General features: G+C 43.4%; 1 protein-coding gene across 6 annotated transcripts in view; it reads right to left on the bottom strand.

Moving 5' to 3' along the window:
* Positions 1-14,676, bottom strand: part of HDX (highly divergent homeobox) — a 49,770-nt gene extending 35,094 nt beyond the window's left edge. Inside the window, exons 1-4 of one of the 6 annotated variants that reach the window (XR_011811622.1) lie at positions 13,907-14,106; positions 6,171-6,317; positions 4,283-4,348; positions 1,185-2,309 (exon numbers count right to left, since the gene is read on the bottom strand). Coding sequence is in view for 4 of the 6 variants with exons in the window: in XM_021266825.4 (XP_021122500.1) it covers positions 1,185-2,309; positions 4,283-4,348; positions 6,171-6,317 (1,338 nt within the window). In the remaining 2 variants the exon portion in view is untranslated. Of the gene's footprint in view, positions 1-1,184; positions 2,310-4,282; positions 4,349-6,170; positions 6,318-13,906; positions 14,107-14,246 lie in introns of those variants that run through there. The other 5 variants (XR_011811621.1, XM_021266825.4, XM_027465066.3 and 2 more) reach the window with 5 other exon arrangements.
* Between the last annotated feature and the right edge of the window lie 4,974 nt (positions 14,677-19,650).

The raw sequence follows: 19,650 nt of genomic DNA, 5'->3' as shown, positions 1-19,650 counted from the left end.
AGGTTTGCCAAGAAAAGCAGTAATCCTGATGATTTCTGGTGAAAAGTGGTATGCACTTGCACTCAAAAACTTTCTTTCAAATCCTCACAAGATAGGAACACGTCAGAAAGAAGAGGAAAAAAAATAGATAGAAAAAACACCACGAAGTATTGTTCCCTACACTAGTGAGCAATGCACAAGAAAAGATGGTATGTTTTTATATGGTTCATTTTGGGGATAAATTTGAAAATGTAACAGAGAAAAGCACAGAAGTAACACAGGTAATATAACACCCTGTCAGCTGTAAGACTTATCGCAGTGTCTATAGATTATGGCACGCCAGACTGCACAAAAATCCATTTAAAAATCAATTTGGATGTTTCCTGCATGATTATCTCTCCCCTGTTTATAAAATAAAATAAAAAAATAAAAAAGTAAGTGTATCAGTGTTACAGCTTCTTCTGAAGATCTTGTAGTTCTTCAATTATCTGCATTTAATTTTCCCCTCTCAATATTCGTTGAATGGGCTCTGTTGTAGGATGAGGAAATAACAGGACTGAATGTAAAACTGATATTTGAATTAGATGCTGTGGGAGAGAAAGAATATTTGCTTGCTTAGTGTCTTCCATCATCTTATCTAGCTTGTGAGAGATCTAATAACTAACAGAAAACCGGTCCAAGGTATCAGCAATTCTATAGTGGGTAAAGGCAGTGCTGATGGAAGAGCTAATCCAAGCTGACATTAATAAGGGCAAGCAACTGTACAGCACACAAATGACAGTGTGATCCCGTGTTGTGCCCTCTGCCATGTGCAAAGGATGCCTGCAGAGGAACAACCAAGGGAAGAGCTGTGACTTGCACTGGCAAGCCAAGTCAGGACAACACAGACTAGCGTGCATCAGCAGTCACAGGTATGAGCCTCTTGTAAGCAAACTTTACCTAGTAAAACCATAAAGCCCAGACTGCTCCTCATTGTATGGCTGCCCACTACAGCCACAGGCTCAGCCACACAGCTAAGTGCTACCATATTTTAGTCCTACCTTCGCTTCTTTTTAAGAAGGAATCATCTCTGCTGAAGGATGTAAATCGAGCACAGCTTGCAGAAATATGAACCTACCCCTTACTAGCCACCAGCCTTCAAAGAATACATTACTCATCTATGACCTTGTCTTCAAGATTTGAAGACGAATAAATTGACATATTACCTGGTAATTATTTTGGTTTTGTGACAGCCTCAGTTGACTTGAAGATGTGAAATGAGGAGAAAAAGTACTTCTTGATGGATTAGCACTGCTATATAATGTACTGGATGTTGTATGCAACGAGGTCCGTGCAGGCAAGTGGTAGTCTCTGTTATGATACAGAACATTGTCAGGCACGTCCCTGGCATTCACCAGCTGAGAACTACAGCTCACGTTTCTTCCCGGCCCCGACAAGGCTGCGCTTTGGTTCTCTACTCGAACAGAGCTGCTACTTTCACAGTATCTTGAATAGCTTTGTATTTGTGCTCCCATGGATGCTAGTTCTTCTTCTCTAGCATACTCGTCATCCACATCGCCAGTTTCCATCGCAATGGACAGACAGCTGCCTTCCCCCGAGCAGTGCTTCTGTGCTGTGCTTCCTCCCACGATTCTTTGAGGTTGATCTGTAACCGCCAGAGAAAACACTTCACGAATTTCCAGGTTTTGCGTGCTACAAGAAGGGTCCCTAGGATTAGCCCTTTGTCCGGGGGGCACATGCGATGCAAGAGCTGCATGTTCCGGTTTTTGTAACCTTTGACATCCCACGGGTTCAGCTTTACAAGGTCTGTGGCATATCATCGGTTTCTGAGGTAACACCAACTCTGCGGTCTGCACTGAGGAGCCACCATAGCTCTTTTTAGTGTGGCTATATATGGAGTTCGCAGAATTCAGTACACTTGTTTGTCTAGATAAAATAATAGTCTTTTCCCCTACTAATAGGGAAGCATTTTTACAGTGTGGTACTTGTCGTCCTATAGGGATGTGCTGCTGCTGAAAGTCTGTGTCATTTTTTCCCGAGAGTCTTGGAATAGAGGTTTTGTGTATTTCTGCCATTGAAGCATTTGTCTGCTTGGTGGATCCTTGCCTACTGGATGAGCTAGCAGGACTGTATATACCAGTAACTATTACATCGTTATTAGAAGAGGTCCAAGAAGACTGCTGACTTTGGGATCGAGCAATATTTACCACATTTCTAACTGCTGCTTCTGGAGGTACTGAGGGAGTAGTAGGGGCAGTCCCTGGGGGAGTGCCTCCAGATTCTACAGCACTCTTGCTGCTCATCTTCCTTCTTTTATTGCCAACCCACGTCTGCAAACAACAAACAACAACGACAACAAACACAAAACAAAGCATTAAATAAGCAGAAAAAAATAGGCATTTTTTTAATCTTTAAGCAGATCTGATGAAATGTTAAGTGTTCAAGTTGAGACCTAAGTTTACAAGCCTGTAAGTCATTTACTGATAATGCAGAGTCTGAACAATGCAGGGTGGAAATCCATGTCTCTCATGCTTGGGAGTCACACAGTAATACACATGAGAATCCCAGTCTCAATTCCAAATCCCTAGTTTCTCAAAAACCCTAATAGACTCTATCATGCCTCCTATCCCAAAGTTATCCTTAAGATTTATTTCATTGTGGCACCCCTGTGATGAGTTCCCCTGAATTTTAGTTTTTATATTTTGCACCTTGGGATCCCAAACCATTGTTGAAATACATGGATAAACTTCTAAAAGAAGTAAGATTCCTCAAACAAATAACTTGACAGACTCAATTTTCAATACTGCCTTGAACAGAATCTGCCAATTCTTTATTTTAGATGAGAGGAAGAAAACAAGAACAGGAACTACTCTTTCTGTTAGAAAATGATAAAACGATTTTGTAAAATATTTAAACCTAAGGACTAATTCCTCTTCTGCCAGCTACATAAGTCAAGATCTGATGTCAAAAAGCATTTGAGAGACAAGATTAGGACTACAGGGGTTGAATTCCAACAGGAATTTCCTATTAGGACATTTCTGAAAGTGACAATGACAATATATGGACTCATGTAAAAGACAATATTCCTTTTTTCAGGTAGGTATTTTTCCCCCTGCTATGGGGATTATACACACAACAAAATATACTGCTGTTTATTTTAAATAGACAGGAAAGCCTGTCCTGCAAGTAATAAATTAAAATACAGCTAAAAGAACTTAAGGGGAAATATTAACTTCAGTGTTTCAAGATAAAGAGAATTAATCTGGTGGAAGCATCAGCTCTAGCACTGGAAGCATAAGCACTGCGTAACTGCTCCTGGGAACTTACAGGATCAGTGAGACAAGACTTGCTAAATTCTGTCATCACATGACATTTGTTCTGAATGTGACAGCATAAGGGAATAAGACACAAGCACCAAAGAATTAAAAAATAAGCTTTTGCATCAGCTTATGTTGGTTACTGAAAAGAATCAGATATGCATATATAAATATGGTGAAACAGTTTTCTGTACCACTATGGATATCATCTGCTGCACATCTAAAACCAAACCAACACAAGATCTCAACACTGAGCAAGCCAAACCAGTTGATTTAATCAATAAACCACCTCACCCCACAAGGAGCAACTGCACCGAGTACCTATCTTGGATTTCCATCTCATCGCATGAAAGCAGGCGAGCTTTCTTCACATACTGACACCTACTAAGGAAGTAAATAGATTTTCTACAGCAAAATATGCACTCCTGTCATACAGAAATACCTTGAAGTCTCCAATCCATTCTACTCATTTTCACTGTCGAATTTTACAAAATGCCTAATCTGAGGCATGATTCATTGCATGCAAAAAACCCCTCAGTTACTAGTGATAGAATTTAGCTTCACAAAACCAAGTGTAAATATACAAAATTACAGCCACAGGTCTCAAGTTACTGTCTGTTGTTGCATAGAACAAATTTAAATGATCAAATTTGTTTTTCATTTTTTCTTCTCAGTCAGTAAATTTTCAAGATAGAAATTATAACTAGAGACACTGCAAATTTGGGGCCAGGAAGAAAGATCCCCCACCCCTAACTTCTTCAACTGTATTAAACTAAAACCTGAAGTTTTTCTCACAACTTTCCTAAAAAGGAATCAACAAAATAAAGAAATGCAAATAACTTACTAGTACTCCTATTCACTTGGGATTGAAGTAAAGTTTCATAAGACATCCCAAGTCAGATGTCCCTCTGCTCAGAGTCCCATTCTACTGATTCTGTCCCCAGGTTCTAGGTTCTTGCTCGCACCATATAACCTAAAGCACCCACCTGAATGATCTGTGGGTGTAACTCCCCAAAAGGGTATAACACATGCTCCTCAGCATTCGGTGATAACTACGAAAAATCGTCAGAGAACTTCAACAAGACATACTGCTTATACTTACTGCAAACACAAAAAGCAACCAAGAGTAGAAGTATGCTAATATTAATGAACAAAAACATGCTATTCAAACCCTATACAGCTCAAATGCATCTCTATCAAATTTGAAGAGGGTTAGGTGATTTTCCCAGAACTAACATTTCCACATTTCCTAATTTTAAAAGGGAGAGGCATAGTTTATATATTGTGGTAAAAAAAAAAAAATATCTGTAGATGTTTACACCAAATCATAAATTGGACTCTTCAATCCATCTAAAGATTAGAAAGACTGGATGTAGTTCTATGGGATACGGCTATAGAAATCCCATTTTGGGAAATTATTTATCCGTAGAGTTATGGCTTTTCAATTATAACACACATTTAGGTAATTCATGTTTCTATTACAGTCTTATCTACAAGTGTCAGGTGCAACCTACGCATCACTTTGTTAGACACTGTACGAACTACTAATCCCTGTCCAACAGTCCTACAAAAAAAGAGGGGAGTGGGAATTCAGAGGCAGAAAGGAGAGGTATGAAGAAGAGAAAGGTAAGATCATTGAAAGTATGACAAGCACAGGACAAATACTCAGTCTGTTTCCATTGCGTTTCACAAGCAGGAAGAGTATATGGGTTGCAAAGAAGGGCACAATAAAGGAAGAGAACTAAAGAAAAAAGCTATGACACATTATTGCAGTAAGGGAAAGAGAAGAGGGAAGAGTAATAAGGTGGATAATGAATGAGGACTGCAAGCAGAGCAGACTAGCTGCCTCCTCTAGGTCCTTCAATCAGAATAAAAATAGAAAAATAGGCCCGACTGCATCATCAGCATCCAGATTCCTGTTACAACTGTTTGTCCCAGGGAGTCTGAATTTCTGGCTGACTTTCAGAACTTCCTGAGCTGAGAAAGTTAAGTTTAGTATTTCCAGAGCCTTTTGAGAGATGGGAATGAAGAATTAAGGGGCAGGAGGAGTTGTCAGTTTCAGTATACCCCAGGCAGATATCTAAGAACTAGACTGGTCTTTCTTCTTGCTCCTTTATGCCCAGTGTCACAGTAACTCCTAGCTCCACTCCCACTGTTATTTTTTCAGTTAATGTTTCATGATTTCTATTTCTGCTCTAAGACAACAGCCATTTTATTGTCTAGAGTTTCATAAAGACATTATTCTTTCCCTTCGCATTGAATTCATAGACTTTGGAAGAGCTCATGTTAGCACTATTGGCATTCTTCTTCTCTAAGAAAAGAATGTACTCACTGCAAATAACCATGCGTGAGCATAATATTTATGATTGTGACATGGAATACAAATGTGGCAGTGTGTTAAAAAAAAGACTTCCACATTTTTTCCCAAATACATAAGGTTACAGAAATTGGTTTAACTTAAGAATAGTTTCTTAATAACATGACCTTTCTTTGATACAATACATTGCACAAAGCTTCTATAGGGCAATTCTATTTGCAGTTTAATTAGAAAAAAAAAAAAGAACACAGCAAAATACAAACACAACACCATTAACAAAAGACAAAGAAAAATAACAAAATAAAAAAGAAACAAAAACAAAACAAACACTCCTTGTGCAATCCAGGCTCCTGCTTAATACAGCAACCATGTGATGACATTTCAGAGCAAACAGACTATAAACAGGCTCACTGGATAAAAACGAACATTATACAAGCGTGAAGTCTGATTTAGAGACACGTATGGAGTTAAAGACTTCAGCCCTCTGAAGATATTTTATGTAAAGAAATGAACGTGTACAACTTTAACATACAAATTTGGAAGGCCTCAGTACTTACCCTGACTACACTGAAGTCCAGTTTAGTTTCTTGTGCACACTGTAATATGAGCTGAAAGCAATTTTTACTTTGATTTGTCATTCCATTTTCATAATAACGCTGTAATATCCTTTGTTGTTCTACAGTAAATACAGAACGCAGATTCATCTAAAAATAAAAGAAGATACTCTGAAAGTTGGAATAAAAACTGTAATGCTCGTAGAATGCATAGGCTCTTATTTATGCTTCTGGTAATGCTAAGTGCTGACATCTTTAAGGAATCCTTTACCCATACTTTTACTTACTTTTACTTTCAAAAAAACTGAAAAGACAATACTGCTACAGTCAGCATTAGTAACTCCTTTGTGAGGGACTCAAGTTGAGCAGGTGAGCTACATGTTTAGAACAACACTGACAGCCTTTCATAAGCAAGTATTACATTGAATCGCTAAGCCCAAGAGCCTCTGGTTTCAGACAAAGAAAAAAGTTTGTCACTTGAAAAAAGGAAAAAAAAAAAGGCATTAGGCAAAAGAGAGTAACACCAGCTGCTCCAACAATATTGGCAGATTTGCGTCCCCTCCCCTACCAAAAAAAAGAGACAATCTGAGATAAAAGGAAGGTTACAGTCTGGTACGAGTAGTTTCCACCGTCTCTGACTTCAGCAAATCCTACACTCCATTAGGGCCGGTCAATCCCACTCCTCCTGCTGCATCAGCACCCGCACTTCGCAGCTGCAAGGTTGAAAAGATCAAGGACCAGGACTGAAGACCAACTCAAAAGACAAAAACAAAAAAGCAAACAGAAAGGCTTTGGGGGTTCAGTCCAGCCCACTGCAATGCTAACGCAGTAATATTAACACGAAGGAGGGACCACACGAACCACAGCCTGCATTTGGAAAGGTGAAAGATACCATGAAACTGTACCCTAAAGTAATACCTTTTTATTTTTTAATATGCTTAAGGGTTGTTTTACAGTGGTATAAACCAGTGTTGGATGCTGAACAGAGCCCAGTGCCACAGCCCTCAGGAAGCGTTCCTGCTTCATGGCTTTATCCAAAGCGGCACCAAGTTTTCCAGCCCACTCAGCCAGAACCGAGACCCTCCCTGCTCCCTCCAGAGCTCATGGGGACCTGGCGGCACTTTCAGGCCTTGCCTCCAGCACTGGGTTTCCCCATGAGAGACCCCGTGCAGCCGCACAGGGCCCGGGCCACGAGGGGCGGCTGCCCCAGGAGCGTGCCCACAGCCCCCAGGCTCCATGGTGAGGGTGCTGAGGCGGCCTCTTCGGCTGCGGCCTGGTGGAAGCATCAGGCCAGGCACAGCCTCCTTACGTGTGAAATTCACACCTGGGACTGCAAAAGGCAGACAGCAGGCAGCTGGATGTTGCCAAGTGTGAGCAAATTACTACTGAAGGGACTCCATACCAGCAAAGTTGGGTTTCGCACTTGTTACGTGCCCTACACGGGCAAATAACATACAACCCCCTGGCTATCTTGCTCCAATTAGCATTACCAAAACTGGTAGGAAAAGCCCCATCACCACAAGGTTTCCAAAATGGGGCCTTTATTTTGTCTCACGCAGAAAGCTGCCAGCTGAGACAAATCAAGCCGCTGTCCAGGAACAGTCTGCATCTGACTCAGTGCTTCGGAGAAGGGAAATGGCACCAGCCACAAGTTATGTTTAATACTTTCAGTATTTACATAAAAATAACGCAGAACAAACTGAAGAGTAAGAAACCACACTGTCACCTTGCAGGAAAATAAAGCTACGGGGGAAACCCTTTGTAGCTACCAACTTTTAATTATTGATTTTGGATATCTCAGATGGAAAGGAGGAGAAGAGAAATATACACAATCTTCGCAGAACATCTAACAGCAAATAAAGAAAATCATTAAGGGGTCACGAGCAGGAGCAGACACCCAACACCTTTCATGTTATTAAGATAATTATGCTAGTTAATGGTAATGGACACTTGAGTTCCACAGGCCTCTAAAAAAACACTAAACATGACAGGACAAGATCCAGTTTCTGTCCCAGTACCAGTGGTGCTGTTTTATTTAGCTGAGATCAGCACCCAAGAATGACCTCATCAGAAATAGTTATGAACCTTCTGTCTTTCCTGATGCTGAAGATGAAGCCTGTCATCCAATATACATCCAAAATACACACTGCACGACAGACTTCGCCTACCTAAACTGAGAAGAGGTCACATTCTGGTTTGTTAAACATCGCATTTTTGTGGTGCCTTTCAAGTGCTTGGAAGTTACACCTGCCAACTAAAACATTGGTAAGATTCCGTAGCTCCTTTTGCCTTCGAGTCTGATCAAGTACAGCTCGGAGTATCTGTGCAGAGGCAATCAGGATTGGATTTAAATAAACAGATTGCAGGATGCTACCGATACAGTTACGGAAGCTGAGTCATAACTTTATTGTTAGAATGTAAGCTCAACTTTCAAAGGAGCAAGTAATAATTTATTAATGCTTTTTGCATTTTATACTGAACCTGAGGTCAACAAAGAGCTCTGTACTGCCTCCCACTGCCCAACACATCCACACACATTTACCGAAACTACAGAAAGGACAAGAAAATACTCTTATTTCCAGTTCCAACTGATAAAAAAAACTCACTAGCTATCCTGCTCTGTAAGACAACCTTATTCATTCTGTTCTGCCAATTAATTCATGGAATATCCCGAGCTGGAAGGGACCCACAAGGATCATTGAGTCCAACCCCTGGTTCCACACGGGACCACCCAAATCCCACATGTGTCTGAGAGCGGTGTCCAAACGCTCCTCAAACTCCAGCAATCTTGGTGCTGTGACTGGGGAACAGGGAGCAGCCTGTTCAAGGAAGTTTTAAAAAACTGTCTGTTATCAGGTGCAACAAAAATGGAGGGCTAAATAGCAGAATAGTGGACTTATGCCGGCAGCTGTACCTGCCCAACAGAAAATGAGGTTCAAAGTCTACCCAAAGCCAACTGACCAATTCTGTGGTGCTCCACTGCAGCATTTCTCTCACACCCCACAATACCGTCACCCAAACTATAGCTATTCTGCGTAACACCACCCCTAACAAGCAGGTGTTAAGCTCTAGAGTGCACAAAGGATAGGTAACCTCAATGTACAGCACTAATGTCTGGGATGAAGCTCAAGAAACCCATCCTGCCCCCCAGGAAGCTGCAGTGGTTTTTGCTATTTGGATTGCAGATGTAGCAAACCTCACAAGATGTTCATAGCTGGGCAGGAAATGCAACTTCTCGTGAAGATCTCAAATTATAAAGAACAAGAGGAAGGAAATCAGGAATCACCTTAATTTCAGATGGTAAATTGTTGGGCTTTTTTTTTTTTTTGGTTTGTTTGTTTCTTTGCTTGTTTTAATTGCCCACATAGTTTCTAACTAGGAATAAGAAATCACAAGGTTATTACTACTAATTCTACTATGACTAACACTACACTTCCAAGCATTCTACCTCAATAGCATAGGACAAGATACTTACTTGCATGCTATCTTCACACAAGTGTGCAGGACATTTAGCAGTATTTCTTCTCTTGCATGCTTAAAAACACAACACCACACTGATAGCACATTATCTGTAAAGTCTAGACGGAAATCAGTTTGCTATCAGCAGTTCTTAAGCACTTACTTAGGATATCCTGTGCTGAATAACCCAATTACTGAATGTTTGGACACTCCATTAGAAAGCCATATATACTCCCAAAGCACCAAACTGACAGCAAGGTGAGCGGTGCAGTTGATAAAGCAGAAGGGAGGTTTAGACTAGATAATGGGAAGAAATTCTTCACTCTGAGGGCGGTGAGGCCGTGGCTCAGGCTATCCAGAGGAGCTGTGGGTGCCCCATCCCGGGCAGTGCCCAAGGCCAGGCTGGGTGGGATTTGGGCAGCCTGGGCTGGCAGGATGGGTCCCTGCCCGTGGCACTGGGGACTGGGTGGGCTATAAGGTCACTTCCAAACCATTCCGTGATGGTCATGTTAATTCACAAGGTGTTGCCTCTGCACATCCCATTTCACAGGCAGGTTTTGCTTATTCCCATACTTGTCAGACCTACCATTTACCTACACTTGACTACATTGAGCGTCCGCAAAGGGAAAACGTGACTTGGAGACTACAACCATACAAGGTATATTCATCAAAGTTTTACACTGAGGCTTTTTGGAGAAGTATTACTGATTTTGCATCGGTTTCTGTAGCTGTTCAGAACTGGGTATTAATTCTTGCACTTCGACACTGGAGATCCCCGGCTGCCAGTGGAAATATCCACAAACTGGAGATAACTTACAAAGTGCTGACGTCGCTAAGCAGTAATGCAGCCCCATTAGTGTCAAGGTAATCAGAAGTTGATATGCCTTCACAATGAACTCAGTATCATTCAGGGGAATCTCAGTAATTTCAAAGGCAATAATCTCCTTTTCCCAGATCGTGTATCCACAAAGCACTCTGGTTTCTTCAGATTTCTCACCTTTATCCTGAACCTCAGACGCCGAGTTAGAAATCCACGTGGATTCTTATCAGGATTTAATTTTTAATGTTTGACTTGCAAAGCTTAGAAAACACACATTGGAGCTTTTCAGAGAAAGGGGTGTACTGCTGGTGGGCAATACTTTGGAACTGAAGAGAGACTGTTACAGAATTCAGTAACATTTGTTAAATTCAGGCAAAGCAGTAAGTAAAGTGAAATTCCATGAACCTTCAGAAAAAGGTAGGGGTAACAAAGCAGTATTTTTGAAGACTCAACATCCACCTGCTCTGCTAATAAAATAAGGGAGCTTTGGCAAGTATTTTGATGTCTAAGTGACAGTGCTGAGAGCAACCTATGACAAGTTTAAAGACAGGTTTCCTCTAAGTATTTCCTTCACAATTGCTGTGTGTCCTAAGCCAACACACATCATTCAGCTTCCCAGTCTGGTTGTCTCCCACTCCTCAGTCTTTGGTGAACCCATCAAGATAAAGACGCTAATCCTCACTCCCCTTCTAAACTAAAAGCTAATTGAAAAAAAAAATTATATATAATAGCACCACAAGAACACCTTCTCTATATGCAGCAGTTAGGCAGATGTAAACAGCCCAAGTGCTGAAGTCAGACCCTGGGGATCTCAGGTTCGTGAGAGGTAAGGACCAAGATGGGAACTCCATGCCCTTCAGTTTCTCCAAGACTGCTGAATACGAGCCTCAGGACGGACGATCCTACTAACACACTTCAGCCTGTCACACTGGCTCCTTGTCAGATGAGATCAAGGTTATTCTTACAGCTGAACTTCTTTAGACAGCATTTGAGCAACTTTTCCCAATGTATCCTTCTTTTTGCCCTTTCTGTGGCAAGAGAGCACAAGGGAAGAAGGAAGAATTAAAGCCAAGCTGGCTCCTGAAGTTTGCTTCATGCAACTTTGCATTTGCTTTATGAAACACGTACTTAACGTAATGACAATCCCACAGTTCGCCACAACTGCCTAGTTCTTCCGCTCTAGCTGCTTTATTCAGCTTCCAGAATTAAAAATCTCTCCAGGGAGACCTGGTGAAGCCCAGAGATGTATTTTTAGAAACTACTGAAGACAACTTGGTGTCAAGGAGCATCACAAGAGAAGGAACAACCATAAGAAAAAGGGAATATTCCTGTACTGATGATTCCTTATTAAAAAAAAAAAAAAGAAAAGTGGTCCGCAATGACTACTTGAAAGGTCTGGGGGAAAAAAGTAAATGGAAAAAGAGAAGCAGCACCAGAGGGAAAAAAATAAATATATGTCTGTGGTCTGAAGTGAGTCTACAATGTGTAGCATTACAGACATCAAAAAGTCTGGGAATGTTAAGATTGCTGAGCCAAGTAAACTTACTTACAAGGTAAGTCTCTGTAAGATGCTGCGTTAAAAATACCCATACATTTGAAAGATGCAAAATAAAAATTTAAGGATATCCCTCTCATTTCAAGCTGTAACAGAAATCAGTCCTAGAGTTGAAATCACACATAAGAAGATTTTTACAGAGAGTACGAGCCCCTGTAACTGTGTAAAATTATTTTACACTATAAACCATTATAAAACTGTCAGGGATTAACACAGGGGTAAAAGGGAACAAGCAGTGTTGTTTTGTTGTTTAACCTCAGCACCATACAAGAATTTGTTTGGGAAAAAAAAAAAAGTCCTCTTGTAAAAGCCTCTAAGCCTACTGCTCTTCTAGTCTGCCCATCCTCAACAGGCACAGTAAGAAAATCAGCACGTTCCTCATTTCAATTTTTCTTTCCATCCACAGAACTCCAGTAGTACAAAATAACAAGACTCAGTGCCAATACAAACCCGAGACAAAACTGCGACTATAATAAGGAAGCTATTACATACATAAATAAAACAAGACCATGGCAGAGACACTATTAGCTACAGCTTTAGAAACCTGACCTGACCTAGCAATCAGTTCATTCACTTCCCATGTCTGGCAAAAACGGAGTTTTTTCACATATCCCAAGGGGAAAGTTAAGAAACAAAATAAAAACACAATAATGAATTCCCCCCAATCACACAGCGTGCATGAAGGTAGCAGACACCCAGCACCCGTGGTTAATCCCCTGAAGGTGCAGGTTGCTGGTCCTTTCCCATGCAGGCTGTCAGCGCGGCAGATCACGCTGATCCATGGGTGAGCGTAATACACTGCCTGTCCCATGAAGCTACCTCTAAGTCTCTGTGACTTACAGCACCAGGTACAGCATTTGCAATCTAGTATAATTAGAGTTCTGCTTATAAAACTCAGCCCTTGCTCAGGGACAAACGAGCTCTCAGAAACTTGGTACCAGCATGACCTGTGGCATCTGCTCTGCAGGTTTATGCATCCCACCGAACTTTACGCGTGCTGATGAGACTTTTGGCCTCAGTTGCACCAACCCCGTTTGAAATTAACCACGTACAGCCGCATTTGTAAGGCCCTTGTCAGCAAAAAGGAGTCAGTTGTACCCCGGGGACATCAACTGCTTCTGGACTCCAGTTTGGAGGGTGTTGGGCTACTTTTGGCTGCCACTTAGTAAAAACTATGTAAGGTGTAGGGCTTTTTGGGGAGACATCATGGATTAATATTTGCACACTCCAGTATTATTTGAGTAGGTTTGGGTGGGTTATTTCTAGGTGGGTTATTTCTAGTAAGCCTACGAACAAGAGCACGAAAGGCCCTTCCAGCACCAAGTTGAGCAACCGCACTAAACCCAGGGCACTCTCAAAGACGGTTTTATTCCAAGCTTTATTCCCAGTCTGAAGAACACCACACTCGATGCGGGGCACCGATCCCCTCAGTGCTTGCCCCAACCCACAGCCCCGCCAGCCGAGGCCCCCTCAGGCCGTGCCCGCGCAGCCCTAGCAACGCGCCCCGGCGGCGGGGAGGGGGAGACGCTCTCTGTGCGCATGCGCCCAGCCCGCCCCGAGGCCGCGCCGCGCACGCCCGCCCGATCTCCCTCCCCCCGCTCCCGCGGCGCATGCGCACGCGGCCCCCTCCCGGCGGCGCGGCGGCTGCGGGCCCGCCGGGAGGGAGGCGCAGCGCGCGTGCGCGCCCGAGGCGGCTCCGCGCGCGCCAGCCCGCGCGGCGCCCCCCCGCGCGCGCTCCCCCCCCTCCTCCCTTCTCCCGCCGGCCCCGCGCCGCCTCCCGCCCGCCCGCCCCGCGCCGCCCGCCCCGGCCGCGGAGCCCCCGGCGGGTCCCGGGCCGCCCCCCTCCCCTCATTGCCCGCCGCCCCCCCGGGCGTGGCCCGGCCGCCGGCCCCTCGGCGGGCTCACCGTGCTGCGCGGGGCTGCGGCTGCAGGCGGCCGGGGCTGGGCGGGTCCCGGCGTCACACAATGAAATCAGCGGCCCCGATCAGCCATTCTCAGCATGATCGTGACGTCAGCGCAGACAGCGCCCAATGGCGGCGCGAGATCAGCGCCGGCCGGGACAGCGCGCGCCCGCCCCCCGCCCCGGGGTGTAGGGGGGGGGGCACGGCGGCCGGGGCGGGCTGCGCGGGCACGGCGCGGTGCGCGGGCACGGCGCCTGCGGCCTCGCCGCGGGCACGGCGGTGCCGGGCGCGTGAGGGGAGAGCCGGGCCCGCGGCCGGCCCCCTCCTCCTGTCCCTGCCCTCACCTGGCGCGGAGTCGCCTCACGGCCGGGCGGGCTCTGGGTGTCTCCAGAGATGGGGGCTCTCCCCCGGCAGCCCGTCCCAGCGCTCTGTCGCCTCACGGTGAGGTCTGAGGTGGATGTGAGGCCCCGTTGTGTGCACCACAAAACCTCCTGGCACGCCGTGTGCCCGTCCTGAGCAGTTCACAAGTCCCCTCGTGATCAGACACGGTTAATGTTGGGCCATGGTGTTGGGCCATCTGGGCTCGTCCAGCATCGCTGCAGGGCTGAAATACAAGAATGTCACTGGAAGGCACAAGAAAAGCAGTCACAACTGATAACAAGTTATTAGTAATGTTGAAAGACCTTAAAACCAATTTTTGACGTACTCAACTTTCACCATCTCGCCTATGGGTTCCCACGTAGCAGCAGGATGCGCTGCTCACAACTAGCCTGTGCCCTTCACGAGCAGCCTTTAGTAGGTGAATAGTAGTTTGTGTTCTGTCCGCATTTTAATTACATTTCCTCCGCCACATCGGAAAATCGATCAATCAATTAATAAAGCTTAATTTAGCTAAAGATTTTATGTTACTGATACTGTTTTCAGCCAAGTGCCAGACTTTACTTAGCTTTACCGCTTTATATAGCAGAAGATGGACCAAGGCAGCTGATGAGCCCCCAGGAATTCCCCCCGGTATAGCACATCTCCCCTGGGGCAGCTGCTGCCGACCACTCCGTGCTTCCCACAGAAAGCCCAGCCAAAAGCTGTGCTTTTTGGGAGCCCACCAGTAGGACCATGAACGGGCTGAGGCACGAAGGGGAGGTCCCCCAAGGCCTGTGCACTGGCTCTCATTTTCTTCTCACGTTGTCTGGGGTTTGGGAAAAAAAATGGTTAAGACGGTCTCTCAAAAATGCTTTGAAAGAGCTAGCGATATTTGATAAAATGCAGCTTATTAAACTTTTTAAATGCTGCATAATAGAAAGTAATACTTCAAGGGCTCTTGTCTGACTAACAATGGGCTCACAGGTGCTCTTTCTACAGCTTATATCAAAAAGCCATAGAACCGTTCTTGAAGGAGACATCAGCTGTGTACTTACCTTATCAAAGAATCTCATATGCAGACATGGGACTACATAAAAGATTTATGGATCACAGTAACAGGAATTTGTCTCAGTACAAAAGGTAAGACTGAGCTTAAGTAGAAAAGTCTATATTCAGCAAGGAGAAGAGGAAAGGAAAAAAGGATAGTTGAAAAAACACTGCAATGGTAGTGGTAGGAGTGGGGTAGAGGAGGTGTGCTCCATAATACCCAGGAATTTAAAATATAGAGGAGTAAACTGAACATACAGGCTAAAAAAAGGCAGGAGACAGACAAGCAAGTCAAAGGGCTCCTGCTCTGAAAGTGCTGTATCTCGGGGATTTTGGCTCAGAACGTCACGTCAATGCTTTTAGCAGAAAGCCTTAAAACCATGCGGTGCCTGAGGTGGCTGTTTACGGCAGCCAAATGACAAGCTCCGAAAGAACTTCACGCTAGCTACTTCCTTCCCTGGTAGCGCCTCTCAGTGAGACAAACCTTGAGGGAAAAGCTGTGACAGGATGAAATAAAACAAATATTCTGCTATTGCAACCAGATCCACATGCTTTCTCTTTCATTAATAACAGATTTAAATTAACAGAGGCTGGCAAATTGGTCCAGTGGTTTAAACAGTAGCCCGGGACATAAAAGGACTCCGTACATGAGGGAATTAGCATCAAAGAGAGACTCTCTGATGTAGCTACTTTGTATTAGCTCATTAAACTAATTAGCTCAGTTTACTATGAGTTACTTGGCTCAATATGGGTTGCTACTTCCACATGGTGGAGAAAGAATTCCTCAGAAGGACGGCACTGGGCTGAGTCTCCAGGCGCTGTGGCTGCGCGTTCCCTGCCTTTGGGGCAGCCGCTGGGCGCGACTCTCACGCTGTTCCCATACGGGGTACAGAAGAGGTCAAAAGCCCCATTTTGTACTCCACAGCCAGGAACCAAACTGTAAAATCACACCAGTCTTCCCACCCCCCATCCCATGCTCTTCCCCCTTTTTCCAGCAGCTCATGCCACGTGCAGATTCATAGCAGATTGTGCAGGTCTCTGTAGGGATGCACAAGAAGAATCCCACATGGAGGGGCTGATGTGTGGCCCCAGCAGCTGCTCCACACCTGGACACGTTTGGCCCCGCACTGTAGAACAACTGCTACCACCATTTCTTGGCTTTCTGTTGAATCTGGAAAAGAACAGGAAAGCCAAGTGAAAAGGAACAGTAACATGTACCACCACTAATTTGGGTTGCAGTTTGGTATAATGATTCCTGATTGCAAATGAGTAATTTGCCTATTACCTTGAAGTAAGGCATAAAATCTTGTAGTTAATGGCATCAGCCCAAAAGGGACCTGATCTTGTCAGTAATTTTGTCCTCTTGTCCCCCAAATAAGTGTCAAACTTGTGCTTGGGAAACTGTATCAAAGAATCAACATTGAAAAGTGCAGTTATCCCAGTGCTTGACAGTCCTTCCCATTAGAAAAAAAATTGCTAACATTCATCCTGAATTTTCGATTAAGTTAAGTTAAACCCACAGAACAGATTTATTAAACTTCAGACTCAAGACCGAGCACAGTAAAAAAACTCATTCACGCCTTTCATTTTGTCAAAAAAAAACTATTCTAAAAGAGTTTTCTGAGCAGTCCTTCAACCAGTTTGGAGGCTTTGTTTCCCAGCTTCACTGTAAGAACACTGACAATGCCAAAAGCCTGGCTAAAGTCAAGATAGATGACATTTACTGCTCCATGTCTCCACAAGGCTCATTACTCTGTCAAAGAGGAGACTTAGATTGTTTTGACATGATTTATTTTGGAGAAATCCAAGCTGCCTGCTATTTATTTACTTGTTTCCATCAAAATGTGCGTGCTGTTCTTTTTGGAGCAATGCAATCAGCTTTGCACAGGTAGGAGCTGCTCAGAAAAACAGGCCTTGGGGGTTAGTTGCCTGCTCTCTCACGGATTTCCTTCTTGATGAGCAGTCACTTGAAATGACAACAACGGTAGCTCTCTGTTTTACAGATAAGTTGTAAAGACACACTAAAAATTGGGGGGCATAGGGGTGTAATTAAAGAACTGCTAAATCAGGGGGTTCCTCGTGAAATAGTGATGGAGAAATGATTACAGTGTGTAAAACTTTGTGGAAAATTCCATCCAGCACCTTGTCTTGCATCTACAAACACAGCGAGAAGTAGTGGTCTACTGAGGTTTACAAATTTTCCATCTTCTTTGAACTTGCTTTTGCCACATTAATTAAAATTAACTGTTAATCCTCAGCCAGTGCATAAACAAAGCTCCCATAAACTGAATCTGCAAATACGTCCCTTATGCTCGTATGCAAAAACCAGCTGGTGCTTGAGGAAAAAAACCACAGAAGAGCCTGTTTGTGTACATACTTCACAGATTTGTTCCACTTTTTTACTACTTGGGATATTTGTTAAGAAGATGAGGAATGCGGTTTCTTTTTATTTTTATTACTTTTAAGTATTTTTCTTGTGATGAGCCATACAAATTATCACTTGTGGAACACATAAAAATGCTATGCAGCAAAAATGATGGGAGAGAGAATTAGTGAATACTGGCTTTCCACCTATTAGTACTAATAGCATAGACTGTTTCACAGCACAAAATTTTTTAAAAAAAAGTAAAAATAAAAATAAAAATGAAAACAAACCAAGTAGGGGCAGGAGGAAGAGAAGACCTGGGGAGGGGCACTATAATTTTTTTCCCTGCCTTTGATTCCTATTCCTGTGCAATTGACCTGTTTTTAAAAGCCTTTACAAACAAATCCCATATTCTTCTGGACTGTGGGGCACAGAATCCACCAATCTGCTATTTCAGACTTCATTACTACAGACTTCCTGAAAAGATGGGCATTTGTCTTCCAAAGTAATAATAATAATAATAATAAAAGTATACTCCACAACCAGTAAATCTTTTTGAAGCCATTCACTCTCCTTCGCATGCCTCCATTTCTTGGCTTTCCAGCCCAGGACGCAGCTGTACGTTTCCCATTTAAATGAACTCTTCAGAGTCTCGCTGCTTTTCAGAACATTACAGAAACTTGCTCCATTCCAGGTTAACCACATTACCACTCTCACAATTTTTCCTTCCCGTACTTAAAGTATCATAAGTCCAATCTACTGATGCATGGAACAAAATGAAATGAGTTCTTCTCCTATCTTGCTCACGCAGAAGTTTATTTGTGATATCAATAACAGTGAATGTCAATCCATACAGTCCCCCCTGGCGATCCATACGTTCCCCCTTTTTGGTAATTTAACACCTCACTGCGATCCCCTGCTCAGCTGGGAAGTTGGATCATCTAAAAGCAAAGCAGAAGAAATTCTTATTACCCATGATTTTTGAAAAAATGAACTGAGGAAATTTTGAGATGCATTCTTCAGAGCATTTATTAGGTTAAGCAGCAGTTTAGTTTTCTTTGATTTCTATTTCTCCAGAGATTAAGAGGGTTTTCCTTAATTCAGTTTTTCTGAACTTTATATTTTATTTTTTTAAATTCAGGTTTTTTTTCAGTCTCCCACACCCATGGATTCCTCTGTTGCTTCTTTTCTAACTGGGGACCCACACTTTTGTGTGTCCACAAAAGCTCACAGCTATCCCCGTTGTCACTAGCTCCTCACCTTTATTCTGTATCCCTGACCAGCCTGAAAGGGCCTGAGGGATTCAGAGGAAATTCTTTGAAGCAGAAACGGTGAACATGTCTACCGTAGGCATGGAAAGCATGGAACTGCTAAAACAATATAAACACCGCTCCTGCTAAACCCACAGCCTTCACATGACCCTCCTGGGTTTCCAAAAGGAAGAGACCAGCTAAACACCCTAGTTCTGTCACTACAGAATCCAAGAAGCTAAAGAAATCATAGACACAGCTTCCATCCATGTTCAATTAATCCAGCTATTAATTTGCAGGTGGAAGTTCAGGAGAAGTCATAGAGTTGCAATCTTTACTGCATAATCCTGTGATTCTTAGTGCACTTGAAGCAAAACCATCCTACACAGTGGATATTCTGCACTAAGGAGGAGTGCTACTGTCTAAAAACTTTTAGGCTGCAAAGTGTTTAAATTCATCCTCACCTTTCATTCAGTATCTTTACAAACTCCACCACATGTCATTTTCAAAAGGCTGGCTGGCTGTATGTCACACTGATATGCCTCCTGACATTTTTGGAAGTGGTAAATCAGCTGCATTCCTGAACTGTTCCTCAGTTTACTGTCTTTTCTTCTTTTATTTAATGTGAGAGTAGCAGTTGTTTGTTTGTTTGTTTGTTGTTTGTTTGTTTCCTGGTCTACAGTAAAATGGATTTTCACCCTTAACTATTTCATAAAAAATCATTTC

This window comes from Anas platyrhynchos, chromosome 10, assembly GCF_047663525.1.
Source record: "Anas platyrhynchos isolate ZD024472 breed Pekin duck chromosome 10, IASCAAS_PekinDuck_T2T, whole genome shotgun sequence".
In the NCBI taxonomy this organism is placed as follows: Eukaryota; Metazoa; Chordata; class Aves; order Anseriformes; family Anatidae; genus Anas; species Anas platyrhynchos.
Note: the sequence above shows the minus strand (reverse complement) of the source record. Positions and strands in the feature narration are given on the sequence as shown.